General features: G+C 45.6%; 1 protein-coding gene across 3 annotated transcripts; it reads right to left on the minus strand.

Annotated features, from left to right (window-relative positions):
• On the minus strand, positions 1–11,269 carry CDCA3 (cell division cycle associated 3). Of its 3 annotated transcripts, none has more exons than XM_068255673.1 (6): positions 11,012–11,269; positions 8,163–8,310; positions 5,470–5,599; positions 4,919–5,173; positions 1,048–1,166; positions 1–317 (listed from the first exon to the last, which is right to left on the minus strand). In XM_068255673.1, the coding sequence occupies exons 2-6, from the start codon at positions 8,280–8,282 to the stop codon at positions 195–197; spliced, it is 747 nt and encodes a 248-aa protein (XP_068111774.1). In that variant the 5' UTR covers positions 8,283–8,310; positions 11,012–11,269; the 3' UTR covers positions 1–194. The 3 variants fall into 3 exon arrangements, with proteins under 3 accessions (XP_068111774.1, XP_068111773.1, XP_068111775.1); XM_068255672.1 differs by having other exon boundaries at positions 11,064–11,268; XM_068255674.1 differs by lacking the exon at positions 11,012–11,269 and adding an exon at positions 10,667–10,691.
• Positions 11,270–13,286: the final 2,017 nt, after the last annotated feature.

Below are 13,286 nucleotides of genomic sequence, written 5' to 3' on the forward strand. Positions count from 1 at the left end.
TTTCATAAAATCATGTTTATTTTAGTCCAACATTGAAATATCACAGACGCAAGAGGACAGAAATATGTACACAAGTAGTGTATGAGGGGTGAGCAGCAAGCAGCGGCTCTATATACAGGTCCTCTATGGAGAGGAAAGAGCAGCTCTTCTATATACAGAAGTCCTGGATGATGAGATGAGGAGGATGGAGGAGATCAGCCCTCGCTCTGGGTGTACTGTGCGTTCTCCTTGTTATACGACATCTGCCAGCTGTTGTGTGATATCTTAACCATCCGCACAGATGAGGGGGTCTCTGACTGTAGAGAGATTTTCTTTATCTGTAAAGGAAGGGGTTTTAAATGTTACTCAGACTTACAAGCATTATAAAAAAAAAAAAACTAGCAAGAGACAAATACATAAAGGATTGCAAAGTGTGAGATGCAAATAGTTCAGAGTTGATGCAAATGTACGCAAAATTTTATGGGCAAACTTATGCAGCTTGAAAATAGACCAATTGCATCCCACCAGGGTAAATTGTTTTTTGTGTGCAGCGTGAAAATGGACCAAACAACAACAGCAAAGCTGTGTAACTGTAATCCTGTATCATCTCAGAACTATTTGCATCTCATGGACTATCCCTACTGACTAGACGACATCTATTAGAAAACACTGCAGCGCTGGCTTCATATTCAGCAGATATATGGCCATACACCAATACTGATACATTTAAAATGTACCTTAGCACTATTTCAAGATTTGCAAAAAGTTCATAAAGTTATTGGGATTTTTGGGTGCCTTTACTTGCCTATGGAGGGGAGGGGGGGGTGAGAGAAGTTGCTCCGTAGTTCACACTGATGTGACTACATCTTGCAAGGAGATGCAACCACATCAATGAACTACTCCTCCCGACATGCATTGCGGCTGCTGGGGTTGAGCTATATCGTTTTATAACCTATGGTTCTGCAGCATCGAACGAGAGAAGATGGAGAAGTCAGTACACACGATATGAACGGCTGCACATTGGAGTACCCAGGTGCTTGGTATACTGTAAGTGCGTATGATACATACCTGTCTGTTCTGTGGAGCAGTGTTGGGGCTGTTGTCCTCCTGCAGGACTTTCAGTGGAGAGCGGCCAGGAACAGAAGATATGAGGGCTTTTCTCTGACGCTGACGAACACTCTTCACACCTGCAGAAGAAGCAGTGATATAGTGACATAGGCGGTCTCTTGGTGGCAGAACATTCAAAAGGTTTAAAAAAAATTACTAAAAATAAATTGAACTGGTTGCTATGCTTTCAGCAAATGTTCTAAGCATGGCTTTTACAAAATCATCCCAAGTTGTCATAAACTCAACTAAAGCTGACCATACGCTATTCAATCACTTGGTTGTTTATGATCAATATCATGATCTAAGTAATTATCCAAGTAAAAAAAAAAAAAAAAAAAAATCTGAAATCCACTGGGATAAAGGTTCGCTGCGCCATATAAAAAACATTTCAGTTGTATATATGGTAGGTTTCTTGCATGCAGGCCTTTTTTTTTTTTTTTTTCTTCTTCAAACACCATCTCAATGGGATTTACATCTGGACTTTAAAAACAGCCATCCCACAATCCATGACTGTGGTAATGACCACGCCTCACAAACCTCATGCTGTGTGGGAAAAGCAGTGAACACATGCGTACTAATGCAACCAAGGAAGTCCATTTCATACTAAAAGCCAGGCTCCTCTTACCAATAATGTAAAGACATAATAAACCTTCAGTAGATCAGGCTTCCTCAGAGGCCTTTGACACATGGATGAATTCTCAGACAACTCCTAAGTATTCAGTTTCTACAGTAATAAGTCGCATTGTTTCAAGCAGACAAACTCTTGCTCAGGAGACCAGGGGAAAAAAAAAAAACCAGAGAAATCCACTGTGGGCGTTTACAGAGAACAGCCTGTCTAATTCTCCATCTGCAAGCATATTTGGTAGGTTTCTTGCATGCAGGCATTTTCAAATCATCCCACAGCATGTCAATGGGATTTACATCTTGGCCAATATCCAATTCCACTTTTCTCCTACATTTTCTCCTAGGAGATAAATTTTTCATCTTCCATTTAAAATAACTTTCCAGCACTTTTCAAACTGAAAAAAAAGTACTGAGAAGTAAGTGCAACAGTACTATCAAAATTATTTGTAGTATTTTCTTGCTTGCTGGTGGCTTAACCACCCTGGCGTTCTATTAAGATCGCCAGGGCGGCTGCGGGAGGGTTTTTTTAAATAAAAAAAAAACTATTTCATGCAGCCAACTGAAAGTTGGCTGCATGAAAGCCCACTAGATGGCGCTCGGGAGACGTTCCTCTGATCGCCTCCGGCAGCCAGAAGTAACACGGAAGGCCGCAATGAGCAGCCTTCCGTGTTTGGCTTCTCCTGTCGCCATGGCGACGAGCGGAGTGACGTCATGGACGTCAGCCGACGTCCTGACGTCAGCCGCCTCCGATCCAGCCCTTAGCGCTGGCCGGAACTATTTGTTCCGGCTGCGCAGGGCTCAGGCGGCTGGGGGGACCCTCTTTCGCCGCTGCTCGCGGCGGATCGCCGCAGAGCGGCGGCGATCGGGCAGCACACGCGGCTGGCAAAGTGCCGGCTGCGTGTGCTGCTCTTTATTTGAGCAAAATCGGCCCAGCAGGGCCTGAGCGGCAGCCATCGGCGGTGATGGACGAGCTGAGCTCGTCCATACCGCTAAGGTAGTTAAAAGGCATTTTGACAAGTTTAAATATATCACCTAGAAGAAAACTCAGGTGAAAAAGTGAATTGCATATGGCCCCTTGACTTTACAAAAACACCCCAGCTCAGCCTCTCAGCCTTTTCACCCTGGAGGAACCCCTGCAAATACTTTTTGGATCTTGAGGAATTTTGCAGGCGGCATGGTCTTGAAAAGCTGGTGTACCAGTTTATGTCACTACCCCCTATTACAGTGCCTTTCATTATAATGTCTCCTTATTCTAGTGCTTTTTATTATTCTGAATGTAATGCTTCTTTTTACAGTACCCCTTATAGTGTGCTCTCTATCATACTTCCCCAATCCCCACAATGGGGAAAACGTCAAGGAAAGCCTGCAGAGTACTCAAGGAATCCTGGTTGAGAAAGCCGGCTCCAGCTTAACCACAATATACCCCTTAGAAGCAGGTTGGCACTCTGGAAAGATCAATGAAGCCACCAATTATTTTGAGCAGTCACTTGGGGGGACACTGTGGCCTCAATTCACGAAGCTTTAACACTTTATCAAACGTTTGATAATTTACCTCATGGGTAAAATCTAATTTCAAATTCACTAAGGTGTTATAGATTTATTGATCATTTCATCGATAAAACATTTGATAAATCTTTAACACCTTAGTGAATTCAAAATTAGATTTTACCCATGAGGAAAATTATCAAACGTTTGATAAAGTGTTTGATAAAGCTCCGTGAATTGAGGCCACTGACTTGTGACAAGTTTGGACTTTAATCTGGTGAATACTAAAACTTTACAAGAGATCAGCTGGACTCTAGCTTAAAAAGCGTACATAAAGTGGTGCATACTCCCAGCCAGCAGCATTCCTCCTCAGCACTGTGCCACAATCCAATGTTAAAAAACCTGTATATGCCATAATGTCAGCATAATCGTGTCTAGCAAGATGTTAACTTAAAAAAGGACTCAGAGCTGCAAAAAAAAAAAAAAAAAAAAAAGTTATACATACCTGGGTATCGGGTCCCATCACTTCCGTCAGTTGGAGCCAGTCTGACGTAAGAGAAATGCGCTGTTTGCGTATCTCTCCATTAGCCGCTGGAGAGATATGTAGAGGGCGCACTTCTCTTCGTAGACTGGCCCCGACTGACAAAAAGTGATAAGACCCGGTACCGGAGCTGCGGGCAGTGGAGGACGGCAGCACGGGAGCAATCCATGCGAATGAGACTGGAGGAAGCCCCAGGTATGTATAAAATTTTCTTTTTAGCAGCTCTGGTACACTTTAACCCATAAACTGCCTGACAAATCCCCACTCATCTTCCCTTCCACAGTGTTTACCCTCAGCCTGCAAAGTAGAGAGCAGCCAATCTACAGCCTGGAGGGGCCTTTCAAGGAGATGGCCACTGGGTTTTACTGGACACCATTGTGGCAAGTCAGGTTTAAACAGCCTTTACCAAAACATAAGCCTGCAAAACGGAGGTGGAAAAGGGAAGGATAACAGAATATGACTTTATTGGGGCATCGCTTCTTTGTCAAGGAGTAACTGAAGTAAAAACAACAATGAATAAAATTGTTTTTTTCCCCCTAAATATTTAATATTCATTTATAAATTTACTGTTTGCCCACTGTAAAAAAAAAAAAAAAAAAAAAAAAAAAAAAAAAAAAAAATTTCCTCACTTCGATTTATATATTTTGAAATCTATCACCCTTTAGCCCTGTCAGGTGCAGCCCTGTTTCTGAGAATTCCGAGGCTAGTAAAAATACCTGATCTCCCAGAATGCTCTGGGAAGAGAATACCTCATAGTTAACATCACTGGGAGGGCGGGGTTACATAACAATATACAGCTACAGGAAGTGTATCTGATGCCGAACCAATGAAAATTACCATAAAAATGGGTATTCCTGACTAATTTACTGCAGTCTACTCACTATGTCACTACAGAGCCTCTAACTATTTTTCACTTTTACCGTAGCTCGGGTAAGCAGAACTTCTACAATGCTCTAGATATTCATTAACTGCCTCTTAAGAAGCTACTTCAATGTAAAATCTGCTAGCCCCCTTTCTGGGCGGGCTAGAGAAGGACACCGATGTTTTAAACTCATCAGAATCGCAACAGCAGTTGATGTAAACATTTCGATCAAAATTTGTGTTGGCAGCTACCGTGTATGTGTGTGACAGCTAATCGGCTGCTATTTGCTAATAGACGGACAATTTTCACAATCCTCTCACCAGACTTGCTGGGCGATTTGCCTCGTTCCCTCTGTTGCTGTGGGAGTGATGGAGGTGGCTCTGCCGGTGCCTCAGCCGACACATTGGTCATCGGTGTGCCCTCAGCAGCAGGCTCCTTCACCTCTGTCACATCACTCGCCTTCTCTTCCACAGAGGCCACCGGAGCTTCTACATCAGCAGCAGGACTCCCCTCAATGCCCGAATCCTCTGACACAAACACCTCACTCAGCTGCTTGGCCAGATAGTTCAGTGATGCTGAATAACAGAAATGAAGTCAACTCTTTACCAAGTGCCAAACATTTATTGCCCCGCACCCCAATTCAGCAAACATGCACAATGTATCAAAGAGAACCAGTAATACAGAAACTACACAGTGGAGGACACAAAATGTTGTACCCAGGGGTGTATGCCTCATCTTTGAGCCTGCTACCCAAGGAGCCCAGTAATGAACCATGTCCAGTGTATAACTGTAGCATGTGTTTTTGGAACTTATTTCCAGAACAGTCACCCCTCTTATAGACAGATTGTCAACACCCCAGAACTACACTCACCATGCAAAGAAGGCCTCAGAGGTGTGCGCAGGATGCCTTGGGTAGGGGAGCGGGGATCCAGAATCTCTGCAGGTTCTACAACTTCTTCTTCTGCTTGAGCAACAGAAGGGCGCTGCGGTGAATCTGTCACCTGCACACATCACACAGAGGGTGTCAGTGCTACACAAATCTGTTCTAAGGGTCACCTACCTCATACCTGTCCATAGACAGACGTATGCTCATATGTAGAAACTTCAGAAAAGGAGATCCTCTGAGGAGTAGTTGGCGAAAACTATTCAATATAGCTTGTAAAGTACTTAGAGACACTGAAGCAAAAAAAAATAAAAATAAATAAATAATGATATAATGAATTGGTTGTTTAGTACTAATAATTACGAGAATATCAGTAGCAAAGAAAATACTCATTTTTATTTTCAGTTATATAGGGTCTTTTTTTTTTTAAAGAACATTGCATCATTCTCTTATATTTGCAGTTTACACACTACTCAGCATTCTAAATGATTTTATAAAGACCAGCAGTGAGCTTTTGAACCCCTTCTCTGCAGAAAGAAATTACAGTGCCAGATACTTGAGATAAGCTTCAGAAGACAGACCTCTCTGCAACTTTGAAAGTCGTAGAGCACAATGGCTTTTTTGCATAGATAACTGTAGTTTCTTAACCCTTCCTGTAGTGGAAATATTAGACTTAGGTCTCTGCTCCTAAGGTTTTATTTCTTAGCTGAACTACACATACAAATCACTTTTTTTCCGCTTCAGTGTCTCTTTAAAGCGGAACTATAGATACATTTTAAAACACACCGTTTCACTTACCTGGGGCTTCTGCAAGCCACCAGCAGCTGTCTTGTCCCGCGCCGTTCCTCCACGCGCCTCCGTTCTGCCGCCAGCGACTTTTGGTTGCGCCGCCGGGCCACTGCGCAGCTCTGGCCATGCGTATCCTTTCTTTGCGTTCCAGTCTGCAATAGCGCTATTGCAGCAGGGAACGCGAAGAAAAGATATGCGTAGGCAGGGCTACGCTGGCCGAACGGAGTGGCGGCAGGAGAACGGAGGCTCATGGAGGAGCGGCGCGGGACAGGACGGCTGGTGGGGGCTTGCAGAAGCTCCAGGTAAGTGAAACAGTGAGATTAAAATGCATCTACAGTTCCGCTTTAAGAAAAAATATCACTATAGAAATGAATACTGTAATTATAAAATAAAAAAATTACAGAAGCAAAAGGAGGAGCTTTACATCAGGTGCTGGTAAAATAGTGAGCATCATTTGCATACACAGCCAAGGAGCTAAAACATCTCGCTCTTGTTCTAAAAACTGCAGCTGTTAAGTAGCCATCAGGCCGGTCCTCCTAAAAAAATATTTTTAAGCTGCCCAGAACTCAGAAGTTCCTCTCTGCTTTAAAAGCAACAGCATAACATTTAAAGAAAAACATTTGTTACAGCTGATACAAATCCCATTTCCTGCGTCCCTGGAAGGTTGACATTCCGTGTTTACAAATTAGATTCCAGAGCTGAAACAGCTGAGAGATCAAATTACAGGTGTGATAAGTCACAGATGAGTGGGAATTAGACAGGAAAACTAAATACATACAGGGTGGTTTTATCTGTGTTTTCCATTTGTCCTGTGCAAGAGTTTAGGTTCACTTTAAGGGCCCGTTTCCAGTATAGCGTTGCGGAATCGCCGGCGAATCACCGCAGGCAAATCGCATGCAGGTGCGATTCCGCATGCGTTTTTTGCCGCGATTTCGCATAGGTTAGGGTGATGCGATTTTAACCATGTCACTGCCTGTGTGAATTAACATGGGTACTTATGCGAAATCGCATGCGAATTTGAGGCAAAAAACGCATGCGATTTCCCTATTAAATACATTGCGTGCGATTCGCCTGCATTCCACACGCAGGCGAATTCTGAGGGCTGTGTCATGCAGAAAAATCCTGCACAGAAAAACTGACAAGTGGAAACAGGCCCATCCACTTGTATTGGCTGTGCGAATGTGCATGCGGGCAACGCATGCGGATTCGCGATAGTGGAAACGGGCCCTAAAGCATACCCAAGATAGAATTAAGCTAATAAATGGGACACAGAGGCATATTACAGAACCAATACCTTGGTGTCCTTTTTGTGCCCCCCCCCCCCCCCCCCCAAAACAAGCAGCTTTTTGATTGCTTATTAGGGGAAGGCAGGAAAGCCACTCCCTCATAATGCCCACTCTAATGTGTCTAATCCCAAGAGACTGACCAATCACAAGTTGTAATTCAATCACTTAACGGTGTCAGCTGACTGCCATCGCAGAGCAGCTAATTTGCAAACACAGGATGTTAATATGTCTGCTTCTATGAAAGCAGGAAGTAGACACAGCAGATTTATATCAGCTGTAATAAAGAAATGGCTTTCTTTAAAGGTTATTATGCTGTTGCATATCTTTTAGAGCAGAGAGGAAGTTCTGAGTCCACTGATTACCGATGCCCACAAGGATCAGCATGACAACTCAGACTGGTCAAGATGGCCTCTTCCAAAGCAGTCTAATGACAAGTGTATTGTAACAGCACAGTGTAGATTATGCCGGGCTGATGCAGGACTCTGGCTAGAAGTCCACCATCAGCCTCAGGCAGTTGGTTCAATCCATTCCTTATTATTGAATGTCTACGGGCTGTTAGTTTGGTGGAGTTAGTGGCATCATTGGAGATCAATCAGCTAGACTCACCTCAATAGGTGTTCTGGGGATTTCAACAGAAGGAGAGCGTGGATCTGCGACACGTAGTAAATGGCGATTCTGTATTGGGCGAGAAGGGGTCACCTGATCCTTGGATTCTGCTGCTCCCATCTTAGCAGTGAAAACCGTGCATCAAACACTGAGGAACACACAGCATATTACAACAGACCATTCCCTGCCACATAGTGTCAAAATAAGACACAAATCAACAGCTTAAAATTATTTATTTATTTATAAAGCGCCAACATATTACGCAGCGCTGAACATTAATTTAGGTTACAGACAATATTTAGGGGTGACATACAGCAATATGACAATACAAGAAAACCAGATCACACACCATAGTATGAGTACCAGGTAATGCTTAGTCAGTCACTGGATGGGAGCATGGAGATTAGGCAAGTTAGGTTCACTCAGATGCATAGCATGGGTGCACAGTAATGGAGGTGCAAGATCAGGTAGGACACAAAAGGAGGAGGACCCTGCCCAAAAGCTTACAATCTAGAGGGAGAGGTAAGGACACAAATGGTAGGGGACCAGAGTTCAGCTGTAGGTTTAGAGCACTTGCGAGGGGTAGTAGGCCAGAGTGAAAAGGTGAGTTTTGAGGGCTTTCTTGAAGATGTTGAAGGAGGGGGCTGCCCTAATGGGTGGAGGTAGGGAGTTCCATAGTGTTGGAGCAGCTCTTGAAAAGTCCTGGAGGCGTGCATGGGATTGGGTGATGCGGGGGGCGGTTAGGCGAAGTTCATTGGAAGAGCGGAGTGAGCGGCTAGGTGTGTACAGTGACATGCACATCTGGGAGGTTCGTGGATGGCCAGGGTGGGAAGATCATAAAATCCGTTTTGTCTAGATTTAGTTTCAGGAACCTAGCGGACATCCAGGAGGAGATGGCTGATAGGCAGGAGGAGACCTTGTCCATGGTAGTGGTGGATATGTCAGGGGTGTGGAGGTAGATCTGGGTGTCATCTGCATACAGATGATAGTTAAAACCCATGGAGGAGATAACCTTGCCTAAAATAAGCAAACCATACAAATCACTCCCTATACTGCTATATTATCATACATAATTCCACCTGCAATGCAGCCTTCAAATAATCCTGCTGCAGAGTGCGTTACTGGCCATAATGCATGCAAGGAACTTGCTGCCGGGGAGATATAAGGACTACAGCTCCCAGTATGCATTACATCTCCCCACATGCATAGTGGCATGGATTGCGCTCTACAGCAGGATTCTTGCAGCCAGCTGCGGCGGTGATGTAGCAGTCGCCCACCCAGTCGGGGGCTCAGGAGAGGTGGCCATTATCTGCCGCATTTTATCTAGCATGTGTACGGGCCTTAAAGGGAACCTGAAGCTAGTAAAATTATTTAAAATAAATAAACATGACGTAGCTGCAAATAATTACATACTTACCTTCAGTTCCTCTCAGAAGTTCACCATGTTCTTCTTACAGTGGTCCCTTCCAGTTCTGACAACATTTTGTCAGAACTGAACTATACCAGTTGCTGATCAGCAGCTGTCAGTTACAACTGAATGTGCAAGGTAATGTCCATGTTTCTCTATGGCTCAAGTGGGTGATATTACAGTTTAAAGAGACTCTGTAACATCAAAAACCTCCCCTGGGGGGTACTCACCTCGGGTGGGGGAAGCCTCCGGATCCTAACGAGGCTTCCCACGCCGTCTGTCCCACGGGGGTCTCACTGCAGCCCTCCGAACAGCCGGTGACAGACCTAACTGTAGCTTCAATATTTACCTTTGCTGGCTCCAGCGGGGGCGCTGTGACTGCTTTCGGCACGGAAATAGACGGAAATACCCGATCTCCGTCGGGTCCGCGCTACTGCGCAGGCGCCGGAAACTTGCGCCTGCGCAGTAGAGCAGACCCGACGGCGATCGAGTATTTCCGCCTACTTCGGAGCCGACAGCTGTCAGAGCGCCTGCGCAGGAGCGGTAAATATTGACGTCACCGCTGCACGGAGGGCTGCAGCGAGACCCCTGAGGGATGGAGGACAGCGTGGGAAGCCTCATTAGGATCCGGAGGCTTCCCCCACCCGAGGTGAGTACCCCCCAGGGGACGTTTTGTCGTTACAGTTCCTCTTTAACAGTGTGCTGACTAAGAAGCGGTTATGGGGTAATGGCCATTTTTAAAATGGAGGATGGATAATTCCACTGATCACAGTGGACAAATGGGAAACAGAAGAGGAGAAAGAGATGGAGTAGAAGCCTACACAGGAGGTAAGTATGACCTGTGTATGGTTATTTTGACTTTTTATTTTCAGTTCAGGTTCTCTTTAAGGTTAGGCATCAGTAGAGGAAGGGTTCTGTGTGAGAATAAGGTTAGGATGGGTTGCATTTTCTTATAGTAATAGACTAATCAATTGGTTAAATTGCACTTTTTGATAGTAGGAGCTATAAGTAATTGCATCTAGTTGCAAAAGTTGCAAAATAGCTCTCCTTACCATAAATAACTTGCCCCTGCACTGCAACCTTACCCAGACCTTACCTGTAGCCACCTTCAGCATTCTACCACCAACTCTCTCTTCCATGCCCAACAAAACAAACAGGCATTCTGTCGAAACAGGCTACCCATCACTAGAAAGAGCACCACAGAGGGGGGGGGGGGGGGGCAAACAAAGGCTACAGGTGGGGTTGACTGGGGAAGAGCCGCTTGGAGTTCACTCAGGAGAGAAGCAGCAGAGATTAGCATGAAGCAGCAGAGATTAGCATGAAGCAGCAGAGATTAGCATGAAGCAGCAGAGATTAGCATGAAGCAGCAGAGATTAGCATGAAGCAGCAGAGATTAGCATGAAGCAGCAGATCGGTGTGTTATGCCTTCTCCCCCACCCACCTGTGCCTCGCTTCAGCTTCTAGCCTGTTCTCTGAGCCCCTCCAGCACTCACCTCCGACTCCTCTGCGTCTCTGCCTGACTGACTCTCGTACTTCCGAAACGCAAAATTCAAACTGGCCGCTTCAGCCAATCCATTATCTCCTCTGAGCCCATTGGTTGCGCTATGTCCCGCCTCCTGCCTTTCACCAATCATCGTCCGTGTCCATTCGCTACAATATTACAGCTGCTCGCATGCGATTGGCCAGTCACCAGCATCGGCAGTTTTCTTAGGGGACGATTGGTCCAAAGTCAAAAATAATCTATCGACGCCGAGCTGCAGAAGCGGCTATAAACCTCAGTGAGCGCAGCATCCTCTCAGCAGGAGGTCTGTGGCGGGCGCCATTTTACCGGAGACCAAATACCAATCGACGATCGTGATGTTGCTGCTTGGTCTTTAAAAAACATTAAGAATTATAACATAGCTCCCAACTGTCCCTCTTTTGGAGGGACAGTCACTCTTTGGGAGCCCTGTCCCTCTGTCCCTCTTTTCTTATGAAATCTTTATGGTATGCATGACTTGAGGTGTGACGGGGCGTGATCAGGGTGTGGCAGGGGCGTGGCTTAAGTGTCCCTCTTTCTCATCTCAAAAAGTTGGGAGGCATGTGATAATAATAAAAAAAAAACAGTAAATATGCCAACATCTATGCCCAGAACTTCCTCCAGCCTCCTCCAGCCTTATCGCTCCTATGCTGTCCTCCTCCGCCTCCTCGTTCATCCGCAACTGGTCCCAGTAAGTTGTCCAGTCTGCGCAGTACAGCCACGCACTCCCCGTCTTATTCCCGTCGCCAGAAACCTTCTGTGCAGTAGCACTGCAGTAGTACTGTGCAAGCGCAGAACATTCCTGGCCACGGGTGTGGCCAGGCCGCGCATGCACATTTGACCGCAGACCGGTGGACTTTCCGGGGTCAATTGCGGATGAACGCGAAGTCGGACGATGGCGTGGGATCAATAAGCATTAAAGAGAATCTGTATTGTTAAAATCGCACAAAAGTAAACATACCAGTGCGTTAGGGGACATCTCCTATTACCCTCTGTCACAATTTCGCCGCTCTCCGCCGCATTAAAAGTAGTTAAAAACAGTTTTAAAAAGTTTGTTTATAAACAAACAAAATGGCCACCAAAACAGGAAGTAGGTTGATGTACAGTATGTCCACACATAGAAAATACATCCATACACAAGCAGGCTGTATACAGCCTTCCTTTTGAATCTCTAGAGATCATTTGTGTGTTTCTTTCCCCCCTTCAGCTCAGTGAAAAGTTACAAGCTGATTGTTTGTTTCTTCTTGCAGACAGCTCTGCCCAGTTGTCTGTAATTCTGCAGTATGTGACTCATCAGTATGTGAACAGGGGATTTATCCAGCTTGTAAAAGATAAGAGAGCAGAGAAAAGCTGGCTAATGTAAATAACACACACACACAGGGGAGTGTGCATAAAGGGGGCATGCATAGCAGATCACACTGAAGAGTTGGCAGCCTTCCAGACACAGGCCGACAAGTCTGACAGGGGAAAGATAAGCTGATTTATTACAGAGATGGTGATAGTATAAAGTGCTGCAGTAAGCCAGAGCACATTATAATAGGTTTAGGAACCTGTAGGATGGTAGAAAACACAATGACATTTTTGTTACAGAGTCCCTTTAAGGGGGCTAGAGGAAGGTATGATGATTAAGGACCGAGCTAATTGAAATCTACGCCCTGTTCTGGTGGGCTCCTTGCTGGCAAGGCTTAGATTTCAATTAGTCGCCGCCGATCGCGCCGCTCAAACCCAAAGAGTCTCGCCGCATCTCACAGGCTCTGCCTGTCTCTATGACGGCAGAACCATGTGAGCCGGTCAGCAGCTGTTTCATTGGCTCCTGGACGTGTCTATCAATGTAAGCCCCTCCCATTGGCTTACATTGGTAGACAAGGTCAGGAGCCAATGAAAGCGGCTCCTGACTGGCTCACATGGCTCTGCCGTCATAGAGACGGCAGAGTTTATGTCCTGGGGGTCCCGGCGAGCGGCGATGGCGGCGGGTATTTGCAGCGATTCGTCGGGATTCCGCGTTACTGTACCAGCAGTCTCTGGTCCTTAAGGGGGCAAAGACAGCTGGTACTTAAAGGAATACTGTAGGGGGGTCGGGGAAAATGAGTTGAAGTTACCCGGGGCTTCTAATGGTCCCCCGCAGACATCCTTTTGCCCGCGCAGCCACTTCCCAATGCTCTGGCCCCGCCTCTTGTTCACTTCTGGAATTTCAGAC

The sequence above is a fragment of the Hyperolius riggenbachi genome, chromosome 10, assembly GCF_040937935.1.
Source record: "Hyperolius riggenbachi isolate aHypRig1 chromosome 10, aHypRig1.pri, whole genome shotgun sequence".
Lineage (NCBI taxonomy): Eukaryota > Metazoa > Chordata > Amphibia > Anura > Hyperoliidae > Hyperolius > Hyperolius riggenbachi.

Bases quoted from the DNA above. Each gene is read 5' to 3' on its own strand.
- CDCA3 (XM_068255673.1), bottom strand. From the start codon at position 8,282: ATGGGAGCAGCAGAATCCAAGGATCAGGTGACCCCTTCTCGCCCAATA. The intron at 5,600-8,162 runs GTGAGTCTAGCT...TGATGTGTGCAG, and splicing joins TCCCCAGAACACCTATTGAG to GTGACAGATTCACCGCAGCG. The intron at 5,174-5,469 runs GTGAGTGTAGTT...TCTGTTATTCAG, and splicing joins TCTGAGGCCTTCTTTGCATG to CATCACTGAACTATCTGGCC.